The sequence below is a fragment of the Vipera berus genome, assembly GCF_964194415.1.
Source record: "Vipera berus genome assembly, chromosome: 11".
Taxonomy (NCBI): domain Eukaryota; kingdom Metazoa; phylum Chordata; class Lepidosauria; order Squamata; family Viperidae; genus Vipera; species Vipera berus.
Genome location: NC_138214.1, coordinates 14,895,128 through 14,920,797, shown reverse-complemented (window position 1 = coordinate 14,920,797; position 25,670 = coordinate 14,895,128). Strand labels below are relative to the sequence as shown.

The 25,670-nt window shown below is 41.6% G+C and overlaps 1 protein-coding gene across 1 annotated transcript in view; it reads left to right on the top strand.

Annotated features, from left to right (window-relative positions):
• Window positions 1–19,155, top strand: part of CAPN6 (calpain 6) — a gene marked incomplete at its 5' end in the record, with an annotated part of 56,233 nt that extends 37,078 nt beyond the window's left edge. The window contains 5 exons of the mRNA XM_081336778.1: window positions 368–490; window positions 3,100–3,302; window positions 4,349–4,470; window positions 15,512–15,648; window positions 18,780–19,155. Of these exons, the coding sequence (XP_081192904.1) occupies window positions 368–490; window positions 3,100–3,302; window positions 4,349–4,470; window positions 15,512–15,648; window positions 18,780–18,959 (765 nt within the window). The 3' untranslated portion in view covers window positions 18,960–19,155. The remainder of the gene's footprint in view (window positions 1–367; window positions 491–3,099; window positions 3,303–4,348; window positions 4,471–15,511; window positions 15,649–18,779) is intronic.
• Window positions 19,156–25,670: the final 6,515 nt, after the last annotated feature.

The window sequence follows — 25,670 nt, the reverse complement described above, 5'->3', positions numbered from 1 at the left end:
CAACATTGGCCAATCAGATACCTCCAGAGCTTCCCTCAATAAGGCTGATAAGAATCCCCATAACTCAGAACTAACCTCCAGGAGGTTTCGTATTTTCCAAGTATGTACTTCAACATCCAAAGAGCCTTCAAGTTGGGAGATTATGGCACTGATCTTCAAAACATCTGTACTGGACTTAGTTGGGGAAAGTTGCATCAAGTGCTGTGTAAGGTTGCTGTATGCAAACATATGTATATCACTGGAAAGATCTAAAATGTCAATAACCCTGCACGAGAACTTAGTAACAGTTGCTTCCCAACCCTTGGGTAGTTTTCATATAAACTACACTTTCATAGCAGTTTGGTCTGTTCTTCTTTTTTTTCTTCAGTACATCTTTGATGTTAAGAAGGTGGAGGACAAAGTCTTGATCTTCCTGCAGCAGAAGGACCAACGGATTCACAGGAAAGAAGGGGCAGGAGATAACCTTGTTATTGGCTTTGAGATTTTCAAGGTAGGTCTCCATCCACCTGCACTCAAAACAATTGCCCTAAAGAATGTAATGTATCTTGTATTTTTGTGCTTATTGTTCACCTGGCAGATCCAGCCATCAGATCTACCTTCATGTGCAGGTAGATCTCACTTCACCAGCCCTTGTTCAGCAATTAGGTGCTGGTGATGACCTATAAAGCCCTAAATGGCATGGGTCCGGATTATCTTAGGGAGCACCTGCTGCCAGCGTCAACTTCCCATCGTCCTGTGCGCTCCCACAGGGAAGGCCTCCTCAGGGTCCCGCCGGTCAAGGAGTGCCGGTGGGTGATTCCCAGGGGGAGAGCATTCTCGGTGGGTGCGCCTGCCCTATGGAATCAGCTGCCAGTGGAACTCCGGATCGCCCCCGACCTTCATTCGTTTCGCCGGGACCTGAAGACCTGGCTATATGAGCTGGCTGGCCTGGACTGAGGGATTTTTAAGGTTCTAAATTCAATTTTAAAGTGTTGGGGCTATTAATTTAATTGTATTTTAATCTGTATATTGTATCTTTTTAATTTTCCCTGTAAACCTCCCTGAGTCCTTCGGGAAAAGGGCGGTATATAAATCGAATAAAATAAAAATAAATAAAAAAATTAAAGAGTTACAACAATGCTAAACGAATGGGACTTACAACTGGTCCTTGAAGTACCAGCTGTTGCAATGTCCCCACAGTCACATAATTGTGACTTAGATACTTGACAATGGTTACTGCATCCCGCAGTCATGTGACTGCTAACCGTGACCTTTATTACTGGCTTCCAACAGGCAAAGTCAATGGGAAGTTGCAAATCATGGTCACAGGATGTCATGCTTTATGACCACATGGGATTTATTTAAGACTAGCAACCAGAAGTGTCATTACAGGTCATAGATTTTTCTGCTCAATGACTTAAGTTGCCATTCCCAATTACCCATGGTTAAGCAAGGACTACCTGTGAGATTACTTTCACAAACCTTTGCATCCATAATATGAAAAAAGAAGTTGAGACTCTAGAAATAGAGTGCGGGGACGAGCAGCAAAGATGATTAGGGGTTATTGTTGTTAGTTGCGAAGTCGTGTCTGACCCATCGCGACCCCCATGGACAATGTTCCTCCAGGCCTTCCTGTCCTCTACCATCTTCTGGAGTACATTTAAGCTCACGCCTACTGCTTTAGTGACTCCATCCAGCCACCTCATTCTCTGTCGTCCCCTTCTTCTATTGCCCTCAATCTTTCCCAGCATTAGGCTCTTCTCCAGTGAGTCCTTCCTTCTCATTAGCTGGCCAAAGTAATTGAGTTTCAACTTCAGGATCTGGCCTTGTAAAGAGCAGTCAGGGTGGATCTCCTCTAGGACTGACCGGTTTGATCGCCTTGCAGTCCAAGGGACTCGCACGAGTCTTCTCCAGCACCATAGTTCAAAGGCCTCAATTCTTTGGCGCTCGGCCTTTTTTATGGTCCAGCTTTCACAGCCATACATTGCAACTGGGAAAACCATGGCCTTGGCTATATGCACTTTTGTTGGCAGGGTGACATTTCTGCTTTTTAGTGTGCTGTCTAGATTTGCCATGGCTTTCCTCCCCAAGAGCAAGCATCTTTCAATTTCTTGGCTGCAGTCACCGTCTGTGGTGATCTTGGAGCCCAGGAAAATAAAATCTGTCACTACCTCCATTTCTTCCCCATCTATTTGCCAGGAATTGAGAGGGCTGGATGCCATGATCTTGGTTTTCTTAATGTTAAGTTTCAAGCCAACTTTTGTACTCTCCTTCTTCACGTGCAATAAGAGGCTCTTTAGTTCCGCTTCACTTTCTGCCATTAGAGTTGTATCATCTGCGACTGCGACATGATTAGGGACCTGGAGGCTAAAACATATAAGGAACAGTTACAGGAATTGGGTTTGTCTACTGTAGTGAAAAGAAGGACTAGGCTCAAGGTTGACTCAGCCTTCCATCCTTCCGAGGTAGGTAAAATGAGGACCCAGATTGTTGGGGGCAATAAGCTGACTTTGTAATAATGCCGCGGGGGGGGGGGGGGGCGAAAGCCCTAATAAGCAGGCATATACATAGAATGAAGGCTATTGCTAAGCACATTGGTTTGTGCTTAAATTGTAAGCTGCCCTGAGTCTTCGGAGAAGGGTGGGATATAAATGGGATTAAAAAATATATATTTGAGGGGATGTCACATAGAAGAGGGGGGGGTCAACCTATTTTCTAAAGCCCCTGAAGGCAGGACAAGAAGTAATAGATGGAAATTAATCGAGGAGAGAAGCAACCTAGAACTAAGGAGAAATTTCCTGACAGTGAGAACAATCAACCAGTGGAACAACCTGCCTCCAGAAGTTGTGGGTGCTCCCATCACTGGAGGTTTTAAAGAAGAGTTTGGACAGCCATTTGTCTAAAATGGTGTAGGGTTTCCTGCTTGTGCAGGGAGTTGGACTAGATGACCTCCAAGGTTCCTTCCAACTCTGTTATTCTGTTTCTATTATTTCCTGAACAGCCGTTCCTGAGTGCACTTGAGCTTCACTGTTGGAATCCAGCATATGAAAATAGCCTCTGACAAGCCAACTCCCCTCCGAATGGGAACATGTCAAACCTCCATTTGTTTTCCCACCTTAGGTGGAGGATAACCGAGAATATCGCTTGCACCAGTTGAAAATGCAAGAGAGAATAACGAACTTCACCTACCTGAACAATCGCACCGTGTATCTGAAGATGCTTCTCAAACAAGGCCGATACCTTTTGACCCCAACCACTTTTTCTCCAAACACTGAAGGGGAATTTATTCTGAGGCTCTTCACAGATGTTCCATCAGCACTCAGGTACCAATTCAACATCTACCATCTAGCAATGGTCTAGGGCAGGGGTAGGCAACTTTGGCTCTTTTATGATTCATGGACTTCAACTCCCAGAATTCCTCAGCCAGCCATGCTGAGGGGAAAGGGAAAGGTTTCCAAGCTGAGCCATGCTGGCTCAGGAATTTTGGGAGTTGAAATCCACGAGTCATAAAAGAGCCAAGGTTGCCTACCCCTGGTACAGGGTTTCCTGCCTGAGCAGGGGGTTGGACTAGAAAACCTCAAAGGTCCCTTCCAACTCTATAACTGTTATTGTTATTGGATAGGGCTTTTTCTCTTCCCCATTTTGCTAGCCCTCGCTGAAACTTCCACGCATTTGATAAAGGAAGAGTGACACAATGCAGGGAGGAAGCAAGCTGTTCATGGAATTGTAGTGAACAAGTTGAAGGTTGCAGACACTCTGGTGTCGACTGCGTTTTGAGTCTGTGTGATGAAAACAATATGCATTGACTTCCTGCAGTTTTCATTCACGTTAGGACACTGTTCCACATTGCAAAGTGGTAATTCGATATAGGTGATGCCATGGAGTGACAACCATTGTCCGAAATGCATTGAAATCAGTCATCTACACAGTATTTGCGTTGTAATTTTTATCATAAATAGCTGTCTAATGGCTTACGGACGATATCTGGAGTGATTGATAAAGGAAAATATTTGTAGCTCAGGGCTGAAATGAGGGATCCTTAGTGCTCTCTGACCTTGCTTGTTTTCTTGCAGACATTTCATCACCCAGCTAGGTAATACCATTCATTATAGTGCAAGGTCAGTGCATGCCAAGGAACCCTAATATCTGGAGTGACTCAAAACAACGAACTAAAACAAAACTACCATTATTGTGTATCATTTAGCAAATTTTATTTTTAGCCCCATATATATATTAACTATATTAACAATTCTGGCTAATCCTTGGCTTGAACATATTATATGAACTAGGCTTTAAAGTTCAGGCGGAACGTATACGCCTGCTAAGCTTTCTCTGCAACCTACATACCCATTTCACTTTGATATTTCAGGGAGCTGAAACAGAACAAACCCAGACTGTCTTTCCTGGATATCCTGCTGGGTGTCCGTAAGAGGATGTCCCTCGTTAAAGTCTACAGGGTGGAAGGACTCCAGAGTCAGAGCAGTCACGGGGGTAAGTCCTGCCAAAATGTTATCTAAGCAATGGAATGTCGAGACAAGCCAAAATTTAAAAATTCATTCCTTGCTTCTAGGGCCCATCCACAGTTCACTGAAGGACTTATTGCTTAGTTTCACCCGATTGCAAAGTTTTCCAAAAGTCTAACCACTTAGAACTCTCCACGCTTGGATTCATACTTACGGTTTTTGATGTAATGCAGAAATGAGCATGCGGCCATTTCAACAGCACAAACTAGAACATAGGAAAATAAGATTGGGAGGGACCGTGGAGGTCTTCTTGTCAAACCCTCTTCCCCTTGCAGGAGATTATATTCCATTGGCTCTTCTTGAAAACTTCAAGACCCCACAACTTCTGGAGGCAAGCTGTTCCACTGATTAATGGTCCTCACTGTCAGGAAACTTTTCCTTAGTTCCAGGTTGGATCTTGCTTTAATAATCTTCCACCCATTAGTTCTTGTCTTATCCTCAGATGCTTTGGAGAATAGCTCAACCTCCTCTTCTCTCTGACAGCCCCTCAAATACTGGAAGACTTCTATCATGTCACCCCCTACTCCTTCTCTTTGTTAGACCCGACATACCTAGCTCCCACGTTCATTCATCATACGGTTTAGCCTCCAGACCTCTAATCATCTTGGTTGCTCTTCTCTGCACTCTTTCTAGAGTCTCAACATTTTTTTTGTATTGTGATGACCAGAACTGGATGCTATATTCCAAACTAATATAAATCCCTTTTGGTTACTGAGTATCTATCCACGCTGTTGTACATATCAAGCATCAATTACTGGTTTTGCTAAATATGTGCTTTTGCTGATAACACAGCAATCAATTTCTGCCTTCCTCCAGCCTTAATCAATATCTGCTTGGCCTATTAACGCATGGGCCATGCAGAAGGCAAAATTACTTAAAGTCAAGCAGTGCCCTCTGCTGTCTAAATACTGTTTTCCAGTGCTTTTTTGCTACTCTCCTTAACAGCAGCACAAAAACCCCTACAGATCAAATTAAATTGTTTGCCTCTCAACCAGAATTAGATTTTGGGTTAGCAAATGGCTTACGTTGACATTTTCTCCGTTATCTTGCTCTGGATCCTTTTAAAAGGAGAAAAGGGAAAACGGACCTAGAACTAAGGAGAATTTTTCTGACAGTTAGAACAATTAATCGGTGGAACAACCTTCCTCCAAATGTTGCGAATGCTCCAACACTGGAAGTTTTAAAGAAGAGATTGGACAACCATTTGTCTGAAATGGTATGGGGTTTCTTGCCTGAGCAGGGGGGTTGGACTAGAAGACCTCCAAGGTCCCTTCCAAATCTGTTATTCTGTTATTCTGAAGACTGGGACTATCTGAATGCATTGATTAATGGTAGATCAGCTTTCTGTAAAACCAATTTGCTCCTTTTTGCAAATATCTTTTCTTGTTTCAGCCAGTCCTGAAGTTTCTGTTGTACACGTCTTGCACAGAGTTGGCTGATTGTGTTGAGCAGGCTGATTGGTCTATAATTGGCAGGATCATTCTTTTCTCCTTTCTTTAATATATGAGGATAATGACTGCAAGCCCCCAATCCTTGGGAGCTTGGCGATAGGTGTTTCTGCAAGTGAGTACAAAGCCAGATTGGAAGCGCAGAAGTTTAGGCTGTTTTTAATGGTCTCTGGAGGGATTAAATCTTCTCCTGGGGCCTCTTTTATCCTTACTTGAGCAACGAGATTCTGGATCTCTGTTTGTACCTGAATGCACTGTTAAGAGTTTCAGTGATCACCAGAGGAAAGATAAAAGGAAGGAATCGAAGGAGTACAATATGGGTGCACTGACAAAAGGCAAAAGGCATGGGATGTTAAAAGATGTCAGGCCCCAAGAACCAGGAATGACATATTGAGTTACTTCTGGGTAGTCTCTTTATCGTTGTTTGCCTACAGACAGAATTTTGCCAGACTAAAGCAACTATCCGCATGATTATAGATATATGCTGGGAAGGGGCTGTGTTTGCCGCCTTCCTGCCTACCAGACATTCCAAGCTCTGCGGCCTCTTCATCCTCTGAGAGTCAGCCCCCACCCCACCCTTCCTGGAACTTCAGACTACATTCCATCTCACACATACACACACACAAAGCCTTATGAACTGTGCACCTTTTGCGTGGCCTGAATTAGGTTAAGGGCCATCCTCTTCACAGATGAGGACAAAGGAGTTTTTGCAGGGCGAAGGAAATCTGGTGCCATTTCATTGAAATATAAATGTAATTAAATTGTAGCTAAAGCAACTGAACACAGTTCACAGTAACTCCCCACGTATTTAATCCTCTTTCCCATCTGTTGCATTAAAACTGAACATTTGGCAGAGTCTTGGACAGCCTCACAGTCAAGATTTCTGATAATTGGTTGCAGCTCTGGGACTTGGGGCTGTTTAACTCCTAAATTAGTAAATTCCATAAACAACAGAAAGATCTGAGCCCATGTTACAATCCTAGGACTTTTCCCAGCATCAATTGTCTGGGTATCTCAGATGAGGCCTCTTCTTCTCATGGCCCTTAAGGTATAACACTCTAGCCAAATCCCATTTGACCTTATTTGGTAAACCTTGAATGCTTATTCAGTAGTCCTGAGGGCTACATCTAACTCTATCATACTCAAAGTATTAACAGCATGTCATAGATGCTTGCATAAAACAGTAAAGGGGTTCCTATTTACAGCACAAATGGGTGGCTAGTCACAAAAGTCACTGGAGGTGACTATTACGCATCCATGGGACTGCAAAAATAATAAATAAAGAAGTCCTAAGGCTTCCATCAAGGTTCCGACTGATGATCCCAAGCACAGCTGAGACATTCCAATCTCTAATGCAAAACTTTATTGAGTACAGAATATCGGCACTGATGAATAGAAAACCAGCTCCAGTTAATTTGGCACCAGATCAGTAAATTAAAAGCATAGAAACGCCCCTGGCAATGCAAGTCACATTCCCCAATTAAACCTCAAACAAATGCTATGAGAGAAATCTTTCCTTACTTCGTAAATAATCTGAATGACCTTGACGCCCAGACTTCCTGGCTCAGCCCTGCAAATGCACATTCCATTCATCCTTCCTCCTTCCTGGGGTCTGTTAGCCAGCTAAGAAACAACCATGGCTGAAACAGAATAAAGTTCCTTTGAAGCTTGACACCAAGCCTCACCAAAAATATCACTTGAAGCCAAGATCGCCAAACAGAGGCTGCCATACTTTGGCCATGTCATGCAAGCTGACTCACTCAAAAGGTCAATCATGCTAGGGGGGTAATCAGTGGGAAATGGATTTTCAGAAGATCAGCCAGCGAAGTTGCCTTCTTCGCAACTGCCCAGAGCTTAAAAAAGTGTAGATAAATGAGAATGTAGATAAATGGAAAGGTAACAGCGTTCCGTGTGCCTTTGGCGTCTAGTCATGCCGGCCACATGACCATGGAGACGTCCTCGGACAAATGCTGGCTCTTCAGCTTTGAAACGGAGATGAGCACCGGCCCCTAGAGTCGGAAACGACTAGCACGTGTGTGCGGGGGAACCTTTACCTTTACCTTTAAATGAGACAGGAGCTTGATTGTGACTCTCAACTTGACTCTTGGCCCCCTTCTCCATGGATACTCCAAATCCAGGTAACAATTACTTAAGCAATCAGTGTGCTCCACAGAGCTTCGCGCTAACACAGCCCGCTCCTCTGCATTTGGAAACCCACAAACATTTGTTTTATTGATCTGTTGATGATGCCCTAAAAATCTGAGAAAGCACCTCTCTTCTTTTCCTAGCTTCCTCAGGGAATGTTAGATGTTAAAAGCATTCTGCAGAGAAGCTCTAAAAATAGCCGTTTCAGCAGAAAAACAGCTCAGTTTCTAAACCATTTTGTTGTTTGCTCATTGTTTTGTTATTTGGGCCCCCTGACAACAGCTAAAAGATGATTTATTTCTACTGTCCCACGGCATTCAGCAAAAGTGCAGCCTATTAAATTAAACTAGTTGGGACAATCGATGGTCTGATGGTCGATATCTCAAAGAATCTATGCAGAATCACTACCGAATTAAGAAGAAATCTTATAATCAAAGGGCTTGTTACAAATGCTCTTGAATCAACACTTCTGAGCGTGTTCTTACAAACCTGTTCTCTATATTTTTCCCCCTTGACAGATTTTATTTTTAGACCATTTAAGAAAGCAATTGCTTCATTTTCTTCATTTTAGAACACAGTGACTTTAGATAGCATAACCTAGATCAATGCCTTAAAATCAAAAGAACAAATGTATTTCCAGTTGTGCAATTTATCTTCCTTGCCAGGCCTAATAAAGCCAGAGCTTTATTATACAGTGGGGAACTCTATATAAGTCAACACTGCATTAATGTTCTTAACTCTTTCTTTCTCAAACTGTGTTAACATATTATATGTAATATTTTGAAACCCAAACAAGACTATAGTTGGATAAGACCAAATTGTATGTGCTAAAGAGCTTTCAGATTTGTTCCAATATCCAATATTCTACAAAATATCCAAAATCCAGCCCTTTTTAAATGCTCCTCAAATAAAGATGAAATAACCCTTTTTGATTAATCAGTTTCATTTTAAAATCAGAAAGACAGTATAATTTACATTTCTTACGAAAGAGATCCATTGATTCTTCAAAATTAAACATTCTAAGAGCGCTGAAGCATCTGGGCCATACCAGTTAATACATGTTTCAGCTGTATATACTGCCAAGTAAGTATTATGGATAGCTTGTATGCAGAACACACCCTCTCAAACTCTAACAGAAACAACTGGAAATCAACTAATTCGAAGTATTGATGTAGGAGAAGTGCAGGCAGAGCTGGGAGGCAGACTTAAACAAGTCATCAGCTTAGAGTCATTACATTCCCACAAATGGTCTGAGTTCAATCTCTCTTGAATTCTGCTGATCCTTATCCGGGGTAATTTTAATACTGAACCTTAGTTGACTAGATTCTTGCATATAGGCTTGAGCAATGATTGTAGGAGAACAGCACAGTCCTAATTCTTTGCACCTGACATTAATCTCGTCAACTAAAGTTCAGTACTAAATTAATAAGGGTCAATGGCATTCAAGAGGGTTGGGGACTTGGACCATTTATGGCACTGTAATGACTCAAAGCTGATGATGCACTTAATTTTGACCCCCAGTTCTGGCTGCTGATCTCCTACAATTGATGCTATGGGCTCTCATCATTCCAATAAAACATCTTCACCACTATTTTCAAATCCAAGTTATTCTGTAATGTTAATTTCTCTTGTGATTTGGGATCGAAACATAACCACTTGCCTGCTAATAACCAAATACATTTAGGAGATTATAAACTTGTTTAATATACCAGGGCCCTAAAACTAGTAAAGATTTCAGGGGTGTTACACATTAGCTCTCCAAATAGCCCTAAAGAGGGTAATATTCATAAAAGGTCTGATTCCACAAAATATAGCATAAAAGCTCAGTGATGATATAGTTGAAAATTCTGTCAAGTTGAAGCTGCCATCACCATAAAGTAACCTCTCTTCAGCCAAGAGTTTAGCCAGCCATAAAATTGTTCTTATTAATTTATCTATTTAAATATCCTACGGTAATAATGTTCATTTTACTCCAGAGACTTAATGGAAGTTTCAACCATTGAGTTATATCCACTAAAACTGTATCTATATATTTAGACATGCTGAATTCAGCATATTGTGATATATTTGAGAAGGTATTTAACGCAGTCAAGGGCATTACTTTGTTTTGGTTTTCTGCCTTCAAGTCAATGTTGACTCCTGGTGGTTGCTTGGACATGTCCTAGCAGTTTTCTTGGTGAGATTTTTCAGAAGTTGTTTGCCATTTCTTCCTTCCTAGGTGAAAACCCACAACACCAAATAAATGCAATCTGAACCATATCAAAGGTTGTCGTTTTTTCAGTGTCCAACAAAACCTGGGACTGAGTCCAAGGTATATATACCCAAAATCCTGCCTCCAGCAGTTTGCGTTGTCTCTAGTTCCTTATACTTGAATTAAATCCCAAGGGAAGAATGTCGTCCCAGGTGACATCTATTCAGCTACTTGCCTAACAGCACAGAGAATAAAACAAATTGCATTCATTCCGCTCTGCACATTCCTACCCTTATTTCTGGCTCAAAAATATCCAAGGAACAATGTTGCTTCACGACACACCGTTGAGGAAACAGAGGCTGCCAAACTCAACTTGTTTCTAATCTGTTAGATAAAGGAAATTGGATCCTGTTCATTAGAGATGAGAATGTGTGCCAATTTCCTCGCCCAGTCCTTGAAAAATATGTGCTTTTCACAGCCTGTCTGCTAATTGGGACAACATTTCTGATATTGAGAAATGTTTTCCTTTACATACTCCCATTTTTTTTTAACCAGTCCAGTCCACTGGGAAAACCAGTTTTTTTTCTGGATCCCAAAGTGAGTCTTTTCTCCAGACGAGCCATATCCAGTTCCTGCAATCATTCTTAAAATATATGAAGAATGGTTGCAGGAATTGGACATGGCTAGTCTAGAGAAAAGAAGGATGAGGGGTGACATGATAACAGTGTTCCAACATTTGAGGGGCTGCCACAAAGAAGAGGGGGGGGGTCAACCTATTCTCCAAAGCACCTGAAGGCAGGACAAGAAGCAACGGATGGAAACTAATCAAGGAGAGAAGCAACCTGGAACTAAGGAGAAACTTCCTGACAGTCAGAACAATTAACCAGTGGAACAGCTTGCCTCCAGAAGTTGTGGGTGTTTCATCACTGGAGATCTTTAATAAGAGACCAGACAGCCACTTGTCTGGAATGGTATAGGGCAGACATGTCAAACACAAGGCCCGGGGGCCAGATCTGGCCCGCGAAGTGGTTCCATGTGGCCCGCGAAGCCATCCTGGAAACAGTGAGGGAACGGCCCCCACTGCCTTGGCCCTGGCCCAGAGACCCTCCTTCTGCCAGAGACCCTCAGATCTGTCCCACTCCTGCCCAGGCCCCCATAGGCACCCTTGATGCCAACGATGTAGAGCTGGCCATGCCGACCCAGTAGGCCATATGCACTCTAGCCACGCCCACCCAGTAGGCCACGCCCATCCATTGGCCACGCCCACCCGGCCCCTTGAGGGCAACCGCAATGCTGATGTGGCCCTCAATGAAATTGACTTTGACACCCCTGGTATAGGGTCTCCTGCTTCAGCAGGGGGTTGGACTAGAGAGAAGACCTCCAAGGTTCCTTCCAGCTCTTTCTGATTGATTGATGGAAAGGTTACGTTTGCTGGCCCATGTTGATCTCCTTGGGACATATGTTGTACCTATGGTTACCTGGATGAAACCAACATTTGCTGGGACATAAAAATAATCCTTTTGCTTCTAGGAATCATATTAAGTACATGGCTTAAATGCAGAGTCTGTGACACACTGCTATACGTTGCCAAGACAACAGTTGTTTATAACGATTGACAGACTGTCTTAGAAATAGCTGGCTGAAAATTGCCATAATGTATAGTTAGGTCAATAAATCTAGAATGTTGTAAGGGACATATCCGAAGAAACCTATGAAGGAAAACATTCTGATGGGACTTTGTTGGTAACTGCAGCCTTTCACTTTGAGATGTCATGCTCCAAAATCCATAATAAGATTTGTTCCTTGAGGTTAAGAGTGGAATTCACGTTTATTGACAATATAAAATTAGATATGCGTTAATGTGGGCGTTTTGAGTCTATGGTCATATCTGTGCCTTTTTGAGACCATGTGTTTATGTAGGAAAGTCATAAAACCACTTATAAAAAATAGAAAAAGCAACTATTATATAAATAAAAGTAAGCGTTAAGAGTGGTCCCTTTCTTAGAGTGGTTTATGAGGATTTTTATGCAAGGAACCAAAAGTCCAAATGGGGATATTGGACTACAGTTCCCATAATTTCCAACATTTGACCATGCTAGCTTGACATGGTGAAATGCAGAATCTAAATATACCTTGTGAGTATCAGGGGAAAGTTGCCATTAGTCCCACCCCACCCCCCCACGGTCCTTCTATGCTGTATCCGTTAAGGCTTATCTCGGTATTTATAGAGCACAGGCGATCTTGTCTTGATTGTATAGATTTACAAAACTGATTTGCTGAGTGAGAAATAGCCCCTTATTTTGGACCACACCCATCTCCAAAATCAAAAGCACAGCTTTCAACTTTGCGCCTAAAGGCAGGACAAGAAGCAACGGATGGAACTTATCAAAGAGAAAGCCAACCTGGAAGTAAATTTCTTGACAGCGAGAACAATCAATGGAATGGGGTTGCCTCCAGAAATTGTGAGTGCTCCATTCCTGGGGGGTTTGGGGGAGCCATTTGTCTCCTCCTTGAACAGGGGGCTGGACTAGAAGATCTCCAAGGTCCCTTCAAAGTCTGTTATTTTGTTATTTTTTTTCCAGCTCTCATCATAATTTCTTCGGCCTCCTCCTCTCCCAGGTTATGATTAACACAAGCCCCTGTTGTTATTTAAGCAGGCAATTAGTTCCAGTTGGCAATAACTCTCCATATATTAATCACCGTATGTCGATTAACATGGGCTGAGTCTGGCCACATAATTAATCAGAGTGTTTTAATCATAAGTGGGGTTTAGGACAAGCGAGCCATTGATAACACACAGTCTATTTTTTGCTGTTGTTGTTGTTGGAAAAAGCCCCCATGGAGCCTTTTCTTGCAACTGAATCCTTGTGTTTTGCAGTCCCTCCAATATTTGCAAGTGCTGAAGCAACATTTTTGTATATATAAGCCTGGGTGCTACGTTTTTGGCCTCTCCTGATATTAAAATGCCCCCTTTTTAATGCAGTGGAAGGGAGAACATATGACATATGTAGCTGAGCTGGGCGCACTCCATCAAGCTGATCACGCTGTGTGGTTTCACTTTGCTATATTTGGTGGGACTTAAGAAGAGATTAGGGACGCGGTGGCTCAGTGGGTTAGGACGCTGAGCTTGTCGATCAGAAGGTCGGCAATTTGGCGGGTTGAATCCCGAGTGCCGCGTAGCAGAGTGAGTGCCTGTTATTCGTCCCAGCTTCTGCCAACCTAGCAGTTCGAAAGCACGTAAAAATGCAAGTAGAAAAAAAGAGACCACTCCGGTGGGAAGGTAACAGCGTTCCGTGCGCCTTTGGTGTCTAGTCATGCCGGCCACATGACCACGGAGACGTCCTCGGACAAGTGCTGGCTCTTTGGCTTTAAAACGGAGATGAGCACCAGCCCCTAAAGTCGGAAACGACTAGCACGCATGTGCAGGGGAACCTTTACCTTTACCTTTAAGAAGAGATTAAAGGAGGAGACTATTCTAATTAGCTCTGGAACCATTCAAGGAATCTAGTCCATATGCGCAACCTATGCCCAGAATTCTTTGCGAAGTAATGGAATTCCTAGACATAGAATGTACTATAGGTAGTCCTCGATGTATGACCACAACTGAGCCCAACATTTCTGTTGCTAAGTGAGACAGTTGTTATGTGAGTTTTGCTCCATTTTATTGCCTTTCTTACCACAGTTCTTAAGTGAATCACTGCAGTGGTTTAAGTTAGTAACCCGGCTGTTAGGCAAATCTGAGGTCCCCACTGCTTGTCAGAATGTCATAAAAGATGACCTTGGGACACTGCAACTGTCATCAATACATGCCAGTTGCCAAGTATCTGGATTTTGGTCACATGACCCCAAGGATGCTGCAAAGGTCGTCAGTGTGAAAAACGGTCATAAATCACTTTTTTCAGTGCCCTTATAACTTTGAGCTGTCACTAAATGAATGGTTGCAAGTCAGGGACTACCTATAGAATGCATATTATCTGAATGGCTGTGCAAATCGCCACAACACATGCTCCGTATTTTTAATGTGCCAAGAACCTCCCCTGGAATAACCATTTTCTCGAGGAAAGAAATCCAACATGTCTCATGTTAAGCTGTTGGTATGAACTAAGCAACAAAGATGATCAGGGGAGTGGAGGCTAAAACATACGTATAAGGAACGGTTGCTGGGATTGGGTATGTCTAATCTAACGAAGAGAAGGACGAGGGGGGACATGATAGCAGTGTTCCAGTATCTCAGGGGCTGCCCCAAAGAAGAGGAAGTCAAGCTATTCTCCAAAGCACCAGAAGGCAGGACAAGAAGCAACAGATGGAAACCAATCAAGGAGAGAAGCAACCTAGAACTAAGGAGAAACTTCCTGACGGTTAGAACAATGAATCCGCAGAACAACCTGCCTCCAGAAGCGGTGAATGCTCCAACATTGGAAGTTTTCAAGAAGAGACTGGACAGCCATTTGTCTGAAATGGTATAAGGTTTCCTGCCTGAGCAGGGGGTTGGACTAGATGACCTCAAAGGTCCCTTCCAACAACATTATCATCATCATCATCGTTGTTGTTGTTGTTGTTGTTGTTATGACAGTGGATCAGTTAATCTGCCCAGGAAATCAAGTGGAGTGTCTCCTTTGATTGGACTGTGATAATGAAGGTTCTCTTGGTGTGACAGCGAGTCTATATTTACTTGTAGCATTGCCCCTTTCGTGTGCAGAGTGAGGGAAGGGTTAGTTGCAGGCAAATCTTTTATCCAGGAAAAAAGTAGGAAGATGGAAAGTAGAATACAGATCGTCCTCAATTTACAACAGTTCATTTAAGGACTGTTCAAAGTTACAACGGCACTGGAAAAAGTCGCATGGCCATTTTTCATACTTATGACCATTGCAGCATCCCTACGGTCATGTGATTTACCTTTGGATGCTTGACAACTGGCTCACATTTATGACGGTGGCAGTATCCCGGGGTCACGTGATCCCCTTTTGCGACCGTCTGACAAGCAAAGTCAAGGAGGAAACCGGATTCACTTAACAACCCTGTTACCAATTTAACAACTGCGGTGATTCCCTTAACAAATGTGGCGAGAAGAGTCATAAAATGGGGCAAAAGGCACTTAACAAATGTCTCACTGAGCAACGGACATTTTGGGCTCGATTGTGGTCGTAACTTGAGGACTACCTGTAACGGTTTTTATAAAAACCAGGAGTCTCCAAAAATGCTAATCAATAAATGTACTTTTTCAGAAACCAACCATTATATCATTATTAAGTGTGAGAACAGCAAGGTCCAGTCCCCCCCTCAGACGAGCACAGGGACCGCTGTTTTCAACACCCAGGCTGTTTTCTACAAAAGGAAGATTGACAGCCCCATTATTATCCAGGTAAGAGAATCCCTGCAATCTGTATTTGCACCACTGTTGTGCTATATATATTTATTTTTGTAAGGTCCTGCCTCAGCTATCCCCTCAGGAAAGCACAACTCGGGAAACAGGCATTCTTTCAACGAAGATCTTTTACTGAGAGAAAGTGATTGCAGAGAAAAAAGGTTGTATCTGAAGTTCCTGCGCAAAAGCATTAAGCTAAAAGCCCCATTTCTTCAGCCCCCACCCCAATGTCCCAGTCCATCAGGAGCCTATTCTAGAATAGAATAGAATAGAATAGAATAGAATAGAATAGAATAGAATAGAATAGAATAGAATAGAATAGAATAGAATAAGGAATAGTATAAGGAATAGAATAGAATAGAATAGAATAGAATAGAATAGAATAGAATAGGGAATAGAATAGAATAGAATAGAATAGAATAGAATAGAATAGAATAGAATAGAATAGAATAGAATAGAATAGAATAGAATAGAATAGAATAGAATAGAATAGAATAGAATAGAATAGAATAGAATAGAATAGAATAAGGAATAGTATAAGGAATAGTATAAGGAATAGAATAGAATAGAATAGAATAGAATAGAATAGAATAGAATAGAATAGAATAGAATAGAATAGAATAGAATAGAATAGAATAGAATAGAATAGAATAAGGAATAGTATAAGGAATAGAATAGAATAGAATAGAATAGAATAGAATAGAATAGAATAGAATAGAATAGAATAGAATAGAATAGAATAGAATAGAATAGAATAGAATAGAATAGAATAGAATAAGGAATAGTATAAGGAATAGTATAAGGAATAGAATAGAATAGAATAGAATAGAATAGAATAGAATAGAATAGAATAGAATAGAATAGAGAATAGAATAGAATAGAATAGAATAGAATAGAATAGAATAGAATAGAATAGAATAGAATAGAATAGAATAGAATAGAATAGAATAGGGAATAGAATAGAATAGAATAGAATAGAATAGAATAGAATAGAATAGAATAGAATAGAATAGAATAGAATAGAATAGAATAGAAATATCTTTAGCGTCATTGTGTAACTCATAACAAAATTAAGTGCTATCCACAGCGCACACTACACACAAGTAAAAACCCCAAATAAGAACATTCATTATATACACGTGTCCTTCACATTCTATAAGTGATAACTGGCCATTTCTTTGATGTCTCATTCTTGCCAGCCGGCAGGAGTTAAAACAGATGGCCCTGACTATTTTTCCCCCTTCCTAATTCCCATGTAGATACATCAGAGCGAAAGTAGAAACAATGCAGAAACATCCTCAATCCACAATAGCACGTGTCCCCACCCCCCACCGCCGCCTTTGCTAATGGCAGCGTTCCAATACAGACCTGACAATCTTATTTATTTATTAAATTTGTTTGCCACCCATCTCACCATGAGGGGAATATTCATTTTATACCAATATGGTGGCATCGACAAGAACTTGGATCAGGACCTGGGGGGCAGGGCAGAGGGGGTATATAGGGAGGAACCCAGATTTAAATCCAGCCTTTGATCTGGAAATACAGGTGATTTAGGATCATCAGCTTCTCCCAACCCAATCTATCCGGCAAGCTGAATTGCAAGAACTGGATATGTCTAGTAGTTGAATGAAAAGAATGACTAGGGATAATAATGACAGCAGTGTTCCGATATTTGAGGCGCTGTCACAAAGGAAGAGGGGGTCAGCGTGTTCTCCAAAGCACCTGAAGGCAGGACAAGAAACAATGGATGGAAACTAATCAAAGAGAGAAGCAAACTAGAACTAAGGAGAAACTTCCTGGCAGTCAGAACAATTAATCAGTGGAACGACTTGCCTTCAGAATTTGTGGGTGCTCCATCACTGGAGGCTTTTAAGAAAGGACTGGACAGCCACTTGTCTGGAATGGTATAGGGTTTCCTGCCTTAGCAGGGGGTTGGACTAGAGGACCTCCAAGGTCCCTTCCAACTCTGTTATTCTGTTATGACACAGCTTCCTAAAACCACACACCAGTATTTAAAGTTTAAACACTGCTGGATTTTTACAAAGCAAAAAGGCAACTACAGTTGTATTTTTACTCTGGGAAATCTGCCAGGAGCAATCTGGCAGCAGCCTCGGTGCTGACAAGGGGAAGAGAGAGTGGAATGCTGCCAGGGTTTTTATTTTTTTCTGTTAGTACTGACACCCTGGATGCCCTTTGAGTTAGAATAGTCACTGCAGGCAGTTGCAAGATGGTCTTACAGATTATTATTTATTTATTTATTTCAATCCCGAGAAATGCAGCAGGCAGCTTCTAAATCCTTTGCCTACATCTTGTATTCTCACCAGAAATTCTCTCCAAACTGCTCACATCCAGAAAGAATACAGACAGTCGTCAGCTTACAAAAGTTCTTTTAGACAGTCGTTGAGACCACTTGGAGGTTTAGCTGTGTCCTCAAGATCACCCAAGTGGTGCAAATGGGTGTGGAGCCTTCTTGGCTGCAGGATGTTTTCGGCCCTGTTCCTTGTAGTCTGCAATGCTTTCTGGAAATCCATTCATACTCCCACACCATTCAAAGGGTGTTCATCCCAACCTCCGAATGGCCTCAACGACTCCCTAAAAGTATGCAAATGACCAGCTGTCTGCAAGGAATATAAATCCTTCCATTCCCCATCATCCAGTCAGAGCTGAAGAAGCTTCTTGGATGAGAAGCGAAATGTCTTCAAAGAAAAATAAGAAAGTCTAGTTGCCTCTTGAAAAAGCACCTTTGGGACAACCATGGCCTGGATGACTGAGAATCTCCATATCCATCCAGAACTGGTGTGTCATTTCTTGCAGGGACTTCTTCCGGTGTTCAAATCTTTTCAAATCACCCATCCATCCACTAATCCCATCGACAAGACGGAAATGATGTTCAGTATTACAGTACAGCTAAATCAAACCAATTACACTCTTAAGGAAACAGTTTTTCAGCCCCCTGGAATTTAGCTAAAAGGATATGCAAGAGAGACAGAGAGGACTCAGAGCAAATTTTGAAGATCTGACCTCTTTTAGATGAGGACTTTTGCACTGGACAATACCCTTATAACTAAGAAAAGGCCTTGTGTAATGACAATAGTAGATTTTTCTTTGCCTTCTCTTCACTTTAGGTCTGGCACAATGCCTTCTTTGACAAATTCCTGGGAGAAGTCCGGCTGTCTGGGTCACCCAGTGACCCTCAGGATGTTCAGAAGTATCAACTTCATGGCCGAGGCCTGCAGGAAGCAGAAGAAGTGCCCGGTCAAATCACTATCAAGATACTTTCTAGCGATGACCTGGTGGAATTATGAGTTGCAGAGGCTGATGGATCCCAAGAGGGAGCAGTGCTGTTAGAATCTCCCCTCTTTGGTTTGTAATCTCTGGGTTGCACATGGACAGTACAAAAATTTGTAAAGGGAGACAGGTGGACAGGATTGTCACCGATGTAATGACCTCCTCTTCCTCCATCCCTCTCTTCAGAGGCCATTTACTCTCCAAATTGTAATCAGTGCTAAACGATGGTTCATTTACAACCATATTTACAGCTTTTCAGCCTTTCGGTTAGGAAAATAGGATCATGTCACAGAGCTAACTAGGTTAGCTTCCAAACCCAACTCCTGAATAGCTTCACGCCAGTTTTCTCAGTGGAAGTGGCTTATGGTTTGGGTCAACTGAGTAACTTTTGGGATGAAATACCAGCTTTGTCCCAGATCCTACCAGGACTGCTAAGAAGAGTCCATTGTCTTCTCTGCGTCTTCAGAATCGATGCAGCCAGCCACTGAATAAGAGATGCTATATTTGACGTGTGGGATGACACATCCCACGATGGGAAGTTTAATGTTGCACAATGGCCAAATAGCCGTCTGGCCTGTTGGAAAAAATGAGTAGCTTTTCTTCACACAGCTCTGTCTTGTACTTGAGTCAAATCATCATCATCACCACCACCACATAAAGGGAAAACTGTTCTCCAGCAGTCACTGTTTTTTTTTCTTTCTGATAGTCCCTGATTTCAGCACCAGTTGGGAGCATCATTGTCCAATGGTGCACTCAGTAAGGGAAGCACCACCCCACAATCTCATGAGGTTTTTGCCACAGTTGTTAAGCAAAACATCACGCGGTTGCAATTTTTAACCTAGCTTCCCTGTTGACTACTTGTCAGAAGCCAGCTGGGAAGGTTGGAAATGGCAATCACGTGACCCCGGGATGTTGCACCCCAGCGATCACATGACCCCAGGATGCACAACAGTTCCCAAGTGCCTAAATCACAATCACGTGGTGGTGGGGGCACTGTGATGGTCATAAATGCACAGAGCGGTCATAAATCGCTATTTTCAGCACTGTTGTAACTTTGAATGGTTGTTAAACAAATCATCGTAAGTCGAGAACTGCCTACATATGTAGGACAATAGTTCATTGGGCCTTTTCTGGCATGGGTTCCTACAGTGGGGATATCTTCGAGCAGAGACTCGCCCCAAACATTCTTGCTGATGGGATGAGAGGCAGAAAGAAATCAGGGTTGTTTTAGGGTACCCCAAAGAAGTCTTGTCTCCTCACATTCCAGGGGGTTCTTCAACATCTGGGGCATATTTTAGGGAGATCCTAAAATGGATGAGGATAGAAGGAAAGGTACTGTCATTCCTACCACACCTAAAACTCTAAATAGAAATGGCCTTTGGCTCCACTTGTTGAGAAAGGTATAAAGGTAAAGGTAAAGGTTCCCCCGCACATGCGTGCTAGTCGTTTCCAACTCTAGGGGGTGGTGATTATCTCCATTTCAAAGCCAAAGAGCCAGCGCTTGTCCGAGGATGTCTCCATGGTCATGTGGCCGGCATGACTAGACGCCAAAGGCGCACGGAGCGCTGTTCCCACCGTAGTGGTCCCTATTTTCCTACTTGCATTTTTACGTGCTTTTGAACTGCTAGGTAGGCAGAAGCTGGGACGAGTAACAGGCGCTCACTCTGTTATGCGGCACTCGGGATTCAACCCGCCAAACTGCCAACCATCTGGTCGACAAGCTCAGCGTCCTAACCCACTGAGGTATAGTTTATTGCAAAGCCAGAACTGAGGATCTCACACCAAAATCCTTTTCCCCCTCTTAACTGTCTCCCTTTGCCCACCTTCATTTAACCAATCAGGTCCAGGTAAGATATTTTCATACCAGTCCAAGCATAGTTTACTATGCAGCTCCCTCCTTCTTACAGTTGGGTGACCTTGAAGCAGCATCTCAAGGAGATACAGTACTTACTTTCGTTTCCCCAAGCATTCCCCCATTCCACCGTTCATGGCAGTCTGTCATCACATAGCAAGGAAGCACAAGTAAGCGTAAGGGAGCAGCTGACAGGACCCGAGCACATCTAACCAGGGAATTTAGTCTGCACTAAATGAAAGGTGTCCTCTTAGTGCCATGGCATTTATGGTGGATTCAAGCCAATGCACAGAAAATAATACCTGTACTTTGCACTTTTTGCTCTTGCCAGAGCATTCTATATAGAATGTATGCAATATATTTACACACATGTGGTATATTTTTAATAAACCTATTAAATATATAGAATAATATATTCTGCAATTAGCATCCTCGAGGTAAGCTATGACAATAGGCATTTATGTCACACTTTTTATAAGCACAAAGCGCATACATTATTCAAGCATTCTTTTTGTGTATTGTATAACAAATGTACTTCTCATTGTATTGTTTATGCCCGCACTGCAGATGGAAGAAAGGGAAAACTGAGGTTGCCTGCTAAGGAAGTACTGTTTGTTTTGGTACAGACTCACAATAAAATCTTGAAACCAAATCCAGTGCTGATCCCTCCCTAGGTCGTTAATGGTGGCACTTTGGATTAGATTTTGGATTAGATTTTCACTAGCACGGCATCTGTTCAAAGGATGCTGTGATAGGATTCCAAATTTTGTTACAATTTTTGGTAGCATTTGCCTCCTCCAGAGCTCCCCCTGCATGACTTCACTGCGAGTTAATACTATATATTTAAGAAACCCTCCTCCCAGTATTTCTCTGTTTTAGTTGAGTTTTCAACACACTTGAAATGTTTTGAAATACTGTGTCAAACTTCCCTTGAGTTGATTCTCTTGGGGTCTTAGTCACACACTAATGACTTTTAATTTTCTGACGCAAAAGACCTCTCTCTCTAAGCAAAACAAAAGTGTCAAGCACAGGAAATCAGGAGCCTAGGTAGTTCAAATTAATATAGATTTATTGTATGCTGATGCTCTCTGCAAGAATCTGAACTACTGGCTTCCGGTTTGCGCGTGTGGTGACGGCGGACATGCAGGAAGAAGCCTCTCCCCGCCATCTGGTCTTTCTTCCTCGGAGAACCCTGAAAAGAGTCAAAAGTCGCCCTGGAGGGGTGACCACTGTGAGGAGGCTCTCTCTGTGAACCTGGAAGGGTGGCAGCCATCCGTTTGATCCAGAGCAGCTCTTTTGGCCCGAAGAAGAAGAGCTCACTAAGCCGCTCCCTGCCGAAAGCCAAAATCACTATCAAGCAGAACGAAGCAATCTGGAGGATTTGGGTGAGAACTTACCTTTCTTACTTCCCTAATTACTTCCCTGTTGGACTTTCCTGAACATCTTTTCTCCCCTTTTTGAAAGATCTGTGACTGCCAACTTGGGGAGTTAAAACCTTAAAGCCTCAAAAGAAATTAAATGGCTAAGCTAATTAACTAAGCAATCTTATTTGTACTTCTGGAATTTTTGGGCCACTAAAAAGTTTTTATTACTTATTTCTGTGGGAATCTACTACCCTATTTACTGCTAAAAATGGATTAATTGGATAAATTAATTAATTGGATAAAAGCCTCATATTAGTCTGGAAAAGGGTTTTACATGCTATTGAGGACATCTTGTGGCGAAACCTGGTATAGCAAGTAAACCTTTTTTTTTTACTCTGAGATCTGGATGTAACAAATTTGTCCTTGACATTATCTTTAAAGATAAAAATTGGGAACACCTGGCACTGAAAACAATCTTTAGGAATAGTGGAGGTGGACATTTATTGACTTTTATTAAAATACCCTCCACTAAAAGCCTATCTGTAAAATACTAAAGAAATGGAAGAATATATTCCACCACTTGACTATAAACTTATATTTGATACAATTTTGGCAATGACTGCAGAAATGAAAGCCAGACAAAAAGACAAATCTGACAGCATAAACTCACCTAATGAGAGTCTGACTTCAATTGACAAACTGATAACCCAAAAACTAACAGAGGATGAGGAAATCAACAACAAAATAGGGCACTTTAAAGAACAACAAGTACAATCTACTGAGAGCCTTGATGCCCAAACTTTGATTTCACTATAAAACCTACAATTCAACAAACAACAGAAGCTGAAGAAAGCAATACTAAGATGGAGGATTCCAAAGGCCTTCAAATACAGTACACTAAGACTTCAACCAACCAAACAATAATTACAACACCAGACATGACCTCTTACCTACAGTAGGCCAGATGGAACTGAAAGGAGAAGGCCAGATTGAATTAATGGCAACTGTACTATGCCAAACTTGGAGATTGGATTTATTAGAATGAAAATTTAATGACTATAAAGGGGTCACTCTCTTTGAAAAATTGATAACTGGATGGTCTCCCTGGATTCAAACAACATGTGTAGGAAGAAAAAGAGACACATTTGAGAAGTTAAAGGCAATGATATGGAAGCCTGCTTGGCACAAAAAGAAAGCTAGAGTTAGATTTTAAAAATGGGGTTTTTTTCTGTTGTAAATGTTGGGATTTGTAATAATAAAGCTTAAATTTTCTTTTAATGGGCCAAGGGCAACTGTTAAAAGTTATAAACTGATTTTATATTTAGGATCTAGATTTTTAAGAGAATGAAAATTAGCTACTAGAGCATAACTCTGAATTATTTATAGAACTTGGAATGATACAGTAAAACATACTTTAATTATAGATGCATTGCAAAGATGACAAATAGAATATGTTTTTGAAATATAATAAGAATACATTTAAATGAACAATGTATGTATTTCAGATATGATAATTACTATATAATGAAATAGGGGAAATGTGGGTTACCCGAAAATTAAGGTTTTTAGATATTACAGGCTAATTTGGAGCACTGTATTAAAATTAGATAAAACTTAAAAACAGGACATGAATAAGTATACGTGAAAATGTATAGATAATTGTTCAAATTGATTCTGCTACAACCAGAAATGTATTGATTTGATTTTGATATTGTGACTAAGGGAATTGGAGAGGGACTTTTTATTGATTGACCTTGACCTACACACACAAAAAAACTTTCTTATTGAACTTTTGATTATCCAATCACCACATTGCTTCATAAACATTTGGATATAAAATTAGAAAATTAATAAAACTTGTTTTTTTTTTAAAAAAAAAGAATCTGAACTACTAACAGTCCAAATGATGGTAGATAAAGGTCATGGGATTCAAGGTGGGCTGGACTTAGATCTCTTGTGGGTGCAAAGGGACTCAAGACTGATGACTTGTTTGACCCCTCCCTCGGGCTCAGGTTGGTCATCTCCTACAAAAAGTCTGTTACAGGTTAAAGCAAAAATGGAATCAAAACCTTGCACCATTTAGCCTGGCACAGCATTCGCCAAAGAAATCATCAGAGTGTGCACCATCATGGAAATAATTTGTAAAAAGGTGCCATGGAACGTATGGAAGTGCAAACTTAATTTCTGTCCATATCTATTTAAAGCAGCTGCTATTCTGATCACTCAGCTGTTTACATTGAGCTGCCAACCAGAATTATTTTTCCATGTGTGTATATTACAAAGCACACTTTTCGAACTGAATCCAAACCATTGCAATCCTAAAAACTAGCATATTTCTATTTGCTTCCCAGGTTAATCTGAATTATCTCCAAGCGGCAAGAATCTACACATTCCACTTTGAAGCGCTTAAATATCTATAGCTTGAAGTCTCCTACTACTTCCTCAACTGTTCATATCTCATATTGGAAAGATATTTAGGAACTTCTGAGCTAAACTGATACCACTTGATGTCATAATTTACAAAACATTGCTGGTCAAATCATTTTAGGTCTGTATCTTTTCCTAAGAGAGGGGTAGCATCATATTCACAGTATCTCTACAGTATCTTTGTCAAACAACTTTTTTGTAATTTGTTTTGCTGCCCCTCTAAGAGACTAGCATGGAATTTCTGATTCTAGTGCATTCACCTAGCGCGGAGGTATCCAACCTTGGCAACTTTAAGATTTGTGGTCTTCAGCTCCCATAATTCCCCAGCCAGCTGTGCTGATTGGGGAATTCTGGGAGTTGAAGACCACAAATTTTAAAAGCTGTCAAGGTTGGAGACCCCTGGATCTAGTGGACAACTCAGCTCTACATTCCGCTGATATAGTTTATCTAAAGTTAGACAAGAAATGAAGGTTGCTTTCCACCATACTGGCTGCGAATTTCTCATGCCCAGAATATTTTTGTTTCTTTGACCTACGACCAATTTTTTTTTGGAGACTTCCCATATCCAATTGAGTCATGCTCTCTTCTAATCTCTGGGGGGGTGTTTCCACTGTCACTTCAGAATCAGCACCAATCCAATGAAGTCAGGGTGCCTGTTTAAATATTTGCATTCATTTGCTTCTCATCCATTGGTGGGCACAAAAAACCCCAATTCTCTTATCTTATTCCCAAGGCTCAGAGTTGACGTATTTAGTTCTCTCCTGATTGGGTGCAAGGGCTAATCTGAACCAACCTGTACTCTCCTAGTACATTTAAATATGAGCCAGCATTGCTGCAGTCACCAAAAAAGCCAACACGGTGCTAAGCTGCATTAACAGAGGGATGGAATCAAGATCATGTGAAGTGTTGGTGCCACTTTATGTCTTGGTAAGGCCACACTTGGAATACTGCATCCAGTTTTGGTCACCACGGTTTTAAAAAAGATATTGAGACTCTGGAAAGAGTGCAGAGAAGAACAACAGGGATGATTAGGGGGCTGGAGGCTAAAACTGAGGAAGAATGGTTGCAGGAATTGGGTAACCCAA